The sequence below is a fragment of the Chaetodon auriga genome, chromosome 18 (genome assembly GCF_051107435.1).
Source record: "Chaetodon auriga isolate fChaAug3 chromosome 18, fChaAug3.hap1, whole genome shotgun sequence".
Classification (NCBI taxonomy): domain Eukaryota; kingdom Metazoa; phylum Chordata; class Actinopteri; order Chaetodontiformes; family Chaetodontidae; genus Chaetodon; species Chaetodon auriga.
Window position 1 is genome coordinate 14,397,421 of NC_135091.1, and position 12,043 is coordinate 14,409,463.

The 12,043-nt window shown below is 42.9% G+C and overlaps 1 protein-coding gene and 1 long non-coding RNA gene across 2 annotated transcripts; both read left to right on the forward strand.

Annotated features, from left to right (window-relative positions):
- Positions 1 to 88: 88 nt before the first annotated feature.
- On the forward strand, positions 89 to 3,739 carry LOC143336327 (uncharacterized). Its single transcript, XR_013078514.1, has 5 exons — positions 89 to 154; positions 745 to 896; positions 2,363 to 2,472; positions 2,608 to 2,695; positions 3,042 to 3,739. It is a non-coding gene; the product is annotated as an uncharacterized LOC143336327 (long non-coding RNA).
- Positions 3,740 to 5,399: 1,660 nt separating this feature from the next.
- arf6a (ADP-ribosylation factor 6a) lies at positions 5,400 to 8,094 on the forward strand. The gene is made up of 2 exons (XM_076756547.1): positions 5,400 to 5,542; positions 5,674 to 8,094. Exon 2 carries the CDS (start codon positions 6,318 to 6,320, stop codon positions 6,843 to 6,845), a length of 528 nt encoding a protein of 175 aa, XP_076612662.1. The 5' UTR covers positions 5,400 to 5,542; positions 5,674 to 6,317; the 3' UTR covers positions 6,846 to 8,094.
- Positions 8,095 to 12,043: the final 3,949 nt, after the last annotated feature.

The window sequence follows — 12,043 nt, forward strand, 5'->3', positions numbered from 1 at the left end:
TCAAAAATAAATAAAAGGGTCCATCGTGAAATGCCAGAACGCAGCGTGAGCGCCACTCTCACATTCTCGCGAGACTGTTAAGTTAACTCTATTGCTTCCGGTTCATGACACACAGGTCAGCTCGTTGATATGGTGGGGTTCAATAAATTAATAGGTAATTACTTAAAAATCATAGCCTTATGACATTTAAAAAAAAAATTTTTTACAGTATAAACTTCATGGTGTACGTTACATTATAAGAAAACGTTTGCTTTCGTATTTTATCAGGCAAGAGTGAGCTAGGGTTTGTTATTGTTAGCTAATATCAAAAGCAAATAGCCAATATCAATATCAGTACCTAATGTTAGCTTATTGATCTTCAGCGTCAGTTAAGATTAATGTCTGATAAAATATCGTGTTTAAAATTTACGGCATGCGTCTAATAAACAAGCTAGTTCGATAGATAAATATGTTTTGAATAATTTAAGTTAGTTTAGGTGCTCTGACATGTTGTGGACATTAGCTAACAGCTACATGAGTTACGCTACCAATTGGTATTTATGTCACAGTAGTCAAAGTAGTTTTGACATCACTGGGTAAATTTAACAGGAATAGAGGTAAGTAAAATTGTAAGGTATACTACCTCGGTGTTTGTGGTCTTGCTCACTAAAAAGTCATCCTGTAATATGAGCTTTTTTTTAAGCTTGAGTTCATATTTCCTAATTATTCTTACCTCTATGTGTGTGTGTGTGTGTGTGTGTGTAGCGTAGGGGGGAAGTCTGTGATTCTATGTGCATCACTGTTAACAGTGAATCTCGAGGAGCCACTTGAAAGCAAAGATGTAGGAGACTGAGGTTTTGAATACGACCACACTACATCTGGAAGATGACCTGTGATGGACAGCACATCTGCTGCAGGTAGACATGGATGAACACTGTAACATATACAGTATCAGTAATATAAATCAGTGTTTTGTGGGAAATATTTATGCTATGTTCAATCTGTATTTACACATGGGTATTCAATAACATACATTGATTGCATTTAGTATACATTTAGTATCATTATGGTTACATATTGTCTGAATAATCATGGTACGATGCATTTTATTTTTGGTGACCTTAAGTGACCTGCAGATTATAATGATAACAGAATAAGAGAAGTCTGAAAATGTGAGTGTGCCTTCAAATATAATGATGTCAGGAACCTAGTGGAACAAGAATGTGTTTGATGTCTATTCCCATGAAGACATCAGTTAATGAGAATGGAAGATATTAGTTAATGAGAATGATATTCACTGTATATTCAGTTAATGAAAAGGCCAATAAATTTCAGAGGGTAGTAATGTGTGGCGGAAAGCACCGATAGTTAAACAACAATGCCTTGGTCAGCCAAAAAAGTGAATATTGATTGGAATGAACTTGGATTGAAGCTCCACATTAGGAGGAGTTAGAGTAGGTATAAGTGAGAGTGATTTCTGTTCCTGATTCATCTGTTCCTGGGACCAGTTCGGGTTATTGTGTACATTTTTGGGAAAACACAATAAACCTTTCACATTATCACATCAGACTCCTATGACGACTGCTAATTATTAGAGTGATATAACTGAAGTTTAAGTCGACCTGAACCTGTCTGGCCAGGGGCTGGGTCCCTTTTCCCCACAGTTTCCACTTCATTTGGTCAGTCACGGTGACCTACCAAGCCTAAATTGTTAGCCACATAGTAATGCCCTTTGTATCATTATTTGTCAGCAGTAGTTCTGCCACTCAAACAGTGTTGTCACAGCAGCATTGCACTAATACTTAGTGGATATGCCTTGAAATAATGTGGTTAAATCTAAAAATTGTACGCCTTTACTATGAATAGAATGTGGAATTTTTAAAAATGGTAGTGGATGGTTCCTAATGTCACCAAAACCTATATTCTAGCATATTTTTTAGATTTTAAGACATTTATGTACACTTTGTTACACCCTGAATAGATATGATCAAAGGCAATAGACTTTTCGTTGGACCTGAGAAGCTGTGCATATTGCATGTGCTAATAGGGATGCACAAATCTGATGTTTAGTCCCCTGATACAATGCCTGACAGAATACCAATCCAATACAAGTGCTCTTTTTATAGATCAGTTCAAAATGTGAGCAGAGCAGATGCTGCACTCTCTGTCCTGTGTGTCCACAGAACAGCTGGAGGAACTGACTCGACTCTGCCTCATTGCATGTCTCTGCGTGTCTACATAGAACCACTTCACTTATGTGTGGCTCCTTTTTTCTTAGTTTCCCTCAGAAACCAAAAACATCCCATTGCACTATATTGGTTGCATGTATGGTACATATGTTTTTGTCACTGATTTTGCTTTGCTCTGTTTAACTTAACTGAAGTGAGGACTGGTGTAGGCTGGCCAGCACACAGTAAGAGCTCTGTGCTGGGTCATCTCCTAAATCTGCTGATGCAGCGCTGGAGTCTGTGGGAGAATACAGAAGAGCATGAGGTCAGTGAGGCTGGACGATTAGACACACAACACACCTCTCATTTAAAACTGATTGTAAGCTTTCTAGGTTGGATCCTTTCATGCTGACTGACTGTTCAGTAGTGTCCTGATGTTTATTTGGTTTTCTCTCCACAGGTTTTGCTGTGGAGCGTCCGTCCCAGGCCAAACTGAGTGTGACGACAAGGCTGATTGGTCCTGTGATGTGTGCTGCCAGTGATTTCCTGTATGTCCCAAATACATTAAATTCTTGTCTATGGACTGTAAAAATGGTGCATTCTCAACACGAGTGCAGACTTTTCTGTAGATTGTTTATAAATTTTATTGAACTGGGACACACTTCCACAGAGGCTATCAGACAAACATGTAGCAGACGTCTTCAGTGAAAGCTTCGAGTCTGCTGGAGTTCAATGTCTGTGGGTAAAACACAGAGGTTGTGTTGTCTGTTGCATCAAACCACTGACCAACAAGAGCCAAACAAAAGAGTTGTCTAATCGTATTGCTTTGTTTATATGTGACAAGCACACATCTAACACTCATGCAGTCATCTCTTTTTCTGTCTTTTGTCACAGATGGTCCTGACTGATCATGAAACTCTATTGGAAATGAGTTGTTGTTAAGAACTGCTGTTAATTGTTAGTTCATCAAAGGTTGTCTGTGGGTAACTGTGGCATCACTGTTTTGATTCGAGTGCCATCTTTGGGCCAACTTGGACTATTTCAGGACATCCTTCTGTCCATATGCAGAAATCTCAGGGAGAGATCGGAAAATGAGTATTTTGAAGTGTGAGAGCCTCACTTCCTCGTGAGGTGTTGTTAACGACTGGCTCTTTAGCCAGTCGTTAACAACCTGCCTTTAATTATGTGCCTTCTGCTGATATCTGCTGTACATCTTCACAGGACAATCCCAGCATTTCTAGACAGTCTTAAGCACTGATGCCAGAAAAGCCCTGACGTTTACATCTTTTGGTGGTCGATGTGGGAATAATAGGAACATGATACAGATACATGTCATGACAACAGTTACTTTTAAAGTGAAATGGTAGCTTTGAGCTTTAAAGATCAGTGGACACTTCAGACCACGAGCTGTATTTATTGAGATCTGTGTTTAAATGGATAATATGAACCACTTTACACTTTTTTGGCTTTTGTTGCAATGGCCCCGTATTTCCAGTGTAATGTGTGAAACCAATGCTTAACGATTAGGCTATTAGATTTTAGAATCACTGTATTATAGCTTTATTTCAATAAATTGTGATTGGTTTTACCAATGTTTGTTACCATTGTTTGTTTATTTGCTCCTGTTTGCCTGTTTTGCTCTTCATATGATAATAATAAGGAGCCTGGGCAGTAACTGAAGTAGTACTTGAAGTGGCAGTCAGGGGTCTTGACCGAAAATGTGATCGGTGAAACGGAGGACAACGTGACTGGGAATTTGGATCTGGGGTCTGGAATGGGGGGCTCAGTGCGCTTAGTTGGCTCTTTGTCACCCTGATAGACAGCAACTGAATGAAGAGGAGGAATGAATGGATAGCTGAGCTGATGAAGCTGTATGTCAAAGCTGTATGGTGTAATACATTTGAAAAAGAAAAAATGTTTGCTGGGACTGAAATCTTAGTCTGAATGCAGGCTGAGACACTGGTTTTTATTCAGTTTCTGTAAGCAGGTGTCATGTGCTCTGCTTTCGACAATCAGACAGTGACCCTCCTCCTCACAGTGTCTACGTCACTCTAATCATGGGGGACCGTTTTGAATGAATGATTAGACATGTCGGAAACACCCGGCCGTAAAACCTTTCGTCGGGTCATTAGGTCTCCTGAATCCTCACATCCGGTTCATGTGTACGTGCATATGTGTAATTCCTATGGCAGGCATAACATCAGAGGCAATTAAATGCACAATGAAAGCTCAAATGGCGTCAAAGAAACTAATGAACCGGTCTACGCTTCAGTTTTTTTGAAGCGCGCATGCGAAATGGCGCTAAGTGCGTTTGGGTACAGTCGGAATTCTTAGAATTTCAATGAATGGCGCGTTTGTTTTTCATACCCATCGTGTTTCGTCTGTCTGGAGCCTTGCCTTGAGACGCTTACAGTGTGCAATTATTATAGGTTAATTAATTCATGCATTTAAAAAAGCGATTATCAATTTATTAAATAATTTCATACAAATACAAATTAAAAAATGAATAAGTATTTCAGCCTGAAACGTCTTAAATTGTTAATTCATATTTCAATTATTGGCCAGCTGTTAGGTGCTGGTGGGAGCCAATGGCCATGCCAGTCAGCATTCCAGCTAATGCTCTCTGTGTGTTGGATCATATCTAATTTTAGGTGGCACACTTAACATCTTCAAACAGCAACTAAGCAGTTACTGTTATTTAACAACTAAAAATTTGTTAATGCTGTTCCAACTTGGTAGTAAAGGCCCTGAAAACGTGGCTTTGCATCTCATCTGTAATATTAAACACTTACTATGAAGAAAAGAAACTTGAAGTTGTTGTTTTGGGGGTTTTGAATCTATATTTAACACTCAAACGGCTTCATCACGACTGTTTGTTTTGGATTAGGTGTGGGTTGATCCGATTTGATTGATAGTGACTCCCCCCAGCTGTCATCAGATTTTGATTTAAATATTGCTAAACCCTGATTGGTGCACAGAAGTATGTGACATCACATCACATTTTTCAGGAGGCTGTTTTAAACAGAATTGCTATACTACAAATAGTCACTATAAAAATTACAATAAAATAGTTTCACCCACAGAAATAGCTCAAATAATACAGTATAAGAAGAAATAAACAGCAGAAAAAAAAACTTTGCAGTGCCCAAATAGTCGGAATGTGTTTCGCGCGTCCAGATGTCGGAGCTCACGAGGGGCCCCTGAACGCCGCACCAGTGTGTGTGAGCAGTGTAGAGGAAGTGGCGGCTGATCTGGGTCCGCACCTTTTCCGGTAACACAGCACCGCCACCGCTGTGACTGAACGGCTGGAGGGAGAGAGGGAGGAAGAGAGCCAGAGAGCGGCAAGAGCGGGGAGAAACGGCCCGGGGACTGGGGGATGATTGCCGCAGACGGAGGTATTTATCCCGCTTTCTCTGTCCTTTGTTTTTGTTTTGCTTTTCTGTCTGCAGAGAGAATATTTTTTCGGATCCAAAGTTGTCCTCTGTACTAACACCCCTCCCTTCTCTGGACCGCTCTTGTGTCACAGGGGGAAGAGAAGAAAGTCGGGCGAATCAATGACCTTTTGAGCGCTCTTCGTCTGGATGTCCCGGCGCAGAAACGGAACGGAGAGCTCGTCTTTCGGTGTGTTTTACCAAGAACTGCGCTTTGAAATCCATCGACTGGAATTGGCTAAGGGCAAGTGTGGACAGCCGGCAGCCAAGGAGGAAGTGGGAACCCCGGGCTTGGACAGGGCCTGATTCATATAGTCGGCTTTTTTGTAGGGGTGAAAAAATAAAATAAAATAAAATAAATACTCTGGAACAAGTCCAGCTCAAGTGAGAGATTTCTGATGTGTGGATTTTGACGGAAGTCTGAAACAAGGGGATGTAATTTTTTCTTCTTACATCGGAGGGCAGTGGATCATGAAAATATATCCCCACCCAATTCTGCGAGGGCTCCACGCACACCGCTCCCTCTGAACGCTCAGGTCCTGCGTTCTGTCATCCATCTGTCCCCACTGGAAGGCCTTTTGAATATTGACCCTCGTGTCAGCCCACCGCTGCCATCACGTGGAGGGCTCTCGGCACACACTGTCAACTAACTTCTCAGTTGTATTGAATACAACTTCTTTGCTCTCATGAGAGAAGCCTTGTTTTTCTTCTAGCAAAGTATTTATGCACTGCAAACAAGATGGGGAAAGTGCTCGCAAAGATTTTTGGCAACAAGGAGATGAGAATATTGATGCTTGGACTTGATGCTGCTGGTAAAACTACCATCTTGTACAAGCTGAAGCTGGGACAGTCGGTCACCACCATCCCCACTGTTGGATTCAACGTGGAGACCGTCACCTATAAGAATGTGAAGTTCAACGTGTGGGACGTGGGGGGCCAGGACAAGATCAGGCCGCTTTGGAGACATTACTACACCGGCACCCAGGGGCTCATTTTCGTGGTGGACTGTGCCGACAGGGACAGGATCGATGAGGCGAGGCAGGAGCTCCACCGAATCATCAACGACCGGGAGATGAAGGACACCATCATCCTGATCTTCGCCAACAAACAAGACCTCCCAGATGCCATGAAGCCCCACGAGATCCAGGAGAAGCTAGGCCTGACCCGGATCAGAGATAGGAATTGGTACGTTCAGCCCTCGTGTGCGACAACAGGGGATGGACTATACGAGGGCCTGACCTGGCTTACCTCAAATTACAAATCTTAATGTTTCTCCTTTCACCAGCCCGGAGACTCGGAGGCAAGAAAAAGTAGCTGAGAATGAAAACATGAGTTAAAAAAAAAAATGCAATCTGAAGCAATTAATACCCTGACCTCTCTGCTGAGTATATATGTCAAAGAGAGTAGCAATTATATTTTGTTTTATGTTTCTTTTTGATAATGATGACTTCACTATAACCCCAGATTTCATTTAAACAAAAGACAAATTGTTTTTTTTTGGCTGGCTTTCGTTTTAGTAGTTTGCTTTGGTTCACGTTCTGTATAATCAGTACTGTTTAAATATACGATAAGCTTACTTTTGAGCTCTTGGTGCAAATTCTTTTGTTTTCCTCCTCCTTTGTTTCGTTGTATGATTTCTTTTCGGGGACTTTGGGACACGCTCTTTACGGTTTCACCCCTGCTCAGCTCTCATTCAGTATTCTCATGACCCAGCTACGGATCCAAAGGATGGAGACGTCCAGAAACTGTTGCCTACATCAGCATATCACTTTCATGGCTCAAACTGCCTCTCATTTGTAAGAATGTGTATTGTGGACATGTTAGGACCTCAAAACGAGGCAACTGTTTTCCTAATTGATTGTACTGGGATGATTGAAGAAGTGTGTTTGTACGTATTTCCTGTGCAGTGATTACATCCATCATGTCTGCTGTGGCGGTTTGTTTGGAAGACACTATGTGGACGCTGGATATTCACACACACACACACTGTGATATGGATATATACTTTTGTTGTTTCAGGATCTGAATCTGTTACCACCAGTCTTATTGTCGCCTCTTCTGTTCCTCCCAGAGCTTCCATCACTGTTAGGTGTTTGTAGTCTCAGCTGCCTTAGGAGGGACCCAGGTTACAGGTGCCCCAAAATCAAGACCGTTACCACGGCAGAACTTACACTAGACTGCCGAGTTTACACTTTGGGAGGGAGGTGGGGGGGGGCTGGGGCTTACCAGCTGGCTGGCTGTGCACATTTAGATTTTCTGTGACTGACTTTTGGACCCCAGCAAGTGTTTCAAACAGTCCCAACCCCCCACCAGCTCCAGTGTAGGTGCTTCATTGACTGCAACTCTCCTTTTCTTTTTCATTTTGACCCATCATCAACCTCTCCTTGTACTCTTTAAGTAAGGTCCTGCAGACACACACCAACCTTCTGTTAATAGTTCATAGATACTGCTACTGTTTTATTTTTGTTCCCTTTTTTCTCCTATGCTGATGAAATAATAAAAAAAATATATCCAGATCAGTACAGACGTGACGCCTTTTCAATACGCGGCTGCCATCTTTAGAGGAGTAGCGAAAGTAATGTTTCTCTTCTGAAAACGTTGAGCTGCTCAAAGAGGAAGTGAGAGTCAAGGGCGTTAGAATGGCTGAAAGAGGGACCAGTTAGAGCAAACTGTGAAGTGAAGTGAGCCTCGGCCGGTTTCCTTTCCACGCTCGCATGTGTGAGTCACCAGCTGTGAATAAGTGATGAGATCTCTGGTTTCAGTGTAGTGATTGTCAGGTAAACCTCTGCTTTGCTGAAGGTCTCATACTATCAGTTTGTCCGTCAGGGAACTGACTCCGCCAATTCTGACATTTTCAAACGCGGAAAGCAAATTTAAAGAGGCAAAAGTCAACAAGCCTAAACTTTTAAAGACACAGAAAAAACGGGATACTCACTGCTCTCTTGGCAACGGGGAACTCTCACATTTGTCTGTTTAAACAAGGCTTCAAAGTAAAGTAAATTAGGCCGCTTTCATAAGCAGGAAGTGACACGTTTCTTACCAACCAACATTTACACTGTCATCATAAAAAAGAGCGAACTCTGGTGAGAATGTGTTCATGAGCAGAGTGGATAACTGCACACTGGATGGAGTGTCTTGTGTAACTGCTGAGGTTAGGGTGACAGCCTCTGCGACGGTGCCTGCCAGCCTGGCGTGCCGCCCCGCGTATGTGAGTCGCCTCAGGCACGGACTTGAGATACAGTTTTGAAGCCGCTCATTGTCGTTTCATGTGTTTCCAAGCCATAAGGAGGAGGAAAATAGCTGCGTGCGTTTGGTCAGCTTCCCCTCTACACATGCACTGAAAGAGGCGGGTGAGAATTGTGGGTAGTGACATGGTCGTGTGAAGTCAGGAAACGCTAGGCGGAAGAGAATAGTTGTCATGGTAATTGGTGGTTTAGGAGTCTGTAGGTGAGCGAAAACAACAACAGTGTGTCAGGTTGAACTCTGAAGACAGAAAACATCTGATTCCAATGTTTTGTCTGTCTCTGAAGCTCATTTGCTGAACAGTAGCACGCTACAATTTCCTGAAAAGATGACAGGTTTTCGGCTCTTTTCCTAATATGTTCCTGTAGCAAAGTCCAGGAGAGTCTCAGTCCAGGAATTCCAGTGCAGGAATGCTTGCGCTCTGTCTCTGTATTTGCTCTCTTTCACTGTGTGTTGTTTGTTCTTTAGCTGCTGATTTGGAGTTTGACCTGTTGCTGTGTTGAAAGCAGTGCCGTGCATGTGACATACCAGCATGAAGGACAGGGACGAGCAGTTGAACGAGAGATGAACACACACACACGTGAAGACATGAAAGCTGCAGCCTGGTACCTCTCCTGAAACCGCTGTCACTTTCCACTTTTGTTTTGGGAATCAGGCCTCTTACAGGAGTTTCCTGCATTGCATGCTGTAATGTAATGTAATGTAATGAAAGCACTTTATTTGAACAGCTGAGGGCAGTGCCTCTGCAGCATCAAGTTCGATCTTGTTTTTGCTCATGATTTTTCCGTTCGTCGCGTCCATTGTGGATGTGGAAATTCCAAAGTGAAATCTAGAAACACTCTTCTTCTCTCAGGAGAGGAAATGTGGAAGGGAGAGCTGCTTGAAACGGCTCCTGATGTTACATCAGTGCTGAGCTGGTGAATCATGCTGCACATGTCAGAGGCCTTTTGTACAGCTGTCACTGCACTCAGCAGCAGATGCACTGCACACACTGGCTGGTGTCAAAGGCTGTCAGGCTCACCTGTGGCCCCTCAGCCAAAGGCCGCGATGCGAGAGTTTGCTTTGTCGCTCTTTCTTAAGCAGCTACAATTTGGGGATTCAGCTGTGGTTTTGTCAAGAAAAACCTGCCTCAGAGTAAAGCTGTTGATGTAGGAGTTTCAGACCGTCATTCCTTCCTCAAGCTGTGGTCATACACGACGCAGTTCGCCTGTAACCTCCCTAGCGCAGTCGTCATCATCAACAGTCACATCAGGACTTCAGTGTGATTCACTACAAATGTGTTTCCTGCAAACAGCCCCTCAGTGAAAGCTGCTACGGAAGTGTTGGATTTGAATGAAAGCCTGAGCAGACCTGCTTCATTTTCGCTCAGGTTTAGCCCCAGAGCTCTGCCATTGTATGTCGCTGGGTGGGGGTGGACCAGACTATTGTACGCCTTCTCGGAGGGGGTGGTTTCAAACAATACTTTGAAATGGGGCTCATTGGTAGTTCCCCTGTCATTTGTTTACTCAGGCGTTCCTCTTTGATTTTAATCTCCCTGCAGTTCTTCATTCAGCAAACCAGGAAATGCACAGACAATACACATTTCATCGCATCAGATTCAGTTGCTCAAGAGCTCATAGCTTAAAAACCATTAACATTTGCTTTCTAGGAAACATTCGCCTGTTTGCCCGGTGCTGAGCCAGCTGATGTGTGTCTTGCCTCTGTAAATCTTGGTTGACTACAATCAGTCCATGCACTGTAAAATGTACTGATTGTGTTCATGTTAACTACAGCCACAAATGAAACACACACATACGCCAACACTCATATAGTGAGATCTAGCGCTGAAGGGACACCTCAGACAGTTGCTGTCTGTCTCAACCCACAGTTGTTTCCATAGAGCTGAGGAGTTTAGAGCTGGAATGCCCGCTTCACTTGAAGGGTCAGAGGCCAAGCCAAGCACTCAGAGTTTCAGCCTCAAGCTTTTTCTCATCATGTTTGTTCAAATGTGTACATGTGCTTCAATGTTTGGCTGCCCCGTGTACATGCAGTATGTACAGGATCTGTGGAATGAAAAGCCGACGGAGGGAGAAGTTCTGATAACATTTAGAAAACATAGCTGCAGCTCATGGACCACCGACAGTGAAGCTCAGGCATGAGCATGTAAACTGCAGTTGTCGTTCACATTTCTGAATGTTTGGGAAATGTGCTTGTTCCCTTCCTGGTGGAGAGTTACATGATAAGATCTCACAAAGACCAGAAACAGCTAGCCTGGCTCTGTCTAAAGGTAACAATCAGCACCTCTAAAGCGCACTAATTAATTCACTCTGTATGATAATTTATATATATATATATATGATAATTTATATATTATCTCATATATATATAAATATATCAAACAGGTCTTTCTTGTTTGATGGCAATTTCTGTTACCTCTAGACAGAGTCAGGCTACCTGTTTTCCCAGTTTCCTTTAGTCCTCTCCTGTAAAAACGTATCATAATGTCCATTCTTCAGAAGTTTTGTATTTACCAGTTGTTGGCATGAACCTAATCAGTTCTGGGAAAAGCATGTAAACAGCACACAGACTGCAGTCATGGCATGTGTCTGTTGAAATGAGAAGTCCTAAGAAAATAATCAAACTTGTTTCTGCTCATCACCTGCAAAACTGATGCTTATAGTATGGACACTCTACCTCCACTTCCTGTGGGGATTTTCTAACCCAGGGAAGTGCATCTTACACTTGCCGTGGGCAACAGGGCCAAAAAACAGTATGTTCCTCAAACACACCCCTCCATCTTATATCTCTATCTAACCGATTCTTGTTTGGCTCATCAAGGATAAGATGCACCCATGGATTGCTTTTGTTTTGCAGCTTTTCTAAAATCTGTTGACTGAATGATTTTATGCAGTGTTGTCTTCACAGGCATTTCCTGTCCAGCTGCTAGAGACACACACAAAGAGACTTTAGGACCGGCTGGATGGGCTGCAGCTACAAGCCTTAGCGTATCGGTTATCATGGGGCCTGTTTAAACAGAGTCATAAAAGCAGCATGCGGAGTGACACTCAGCTTCCAGGCACTTTTAAGCTCCTCAGAGTCTGTCACACATTGCGTTTCCCTCCACCTTGGACAATGTGCTAATGATTATAGGGAGCCCGGGGCCTGTGTTTGCATTTGGCAGAGAAGTTGTGCAGTGGGAGGGATGTGTGCAACGATTTGGGCTCACAGATGTAATTAATGGAG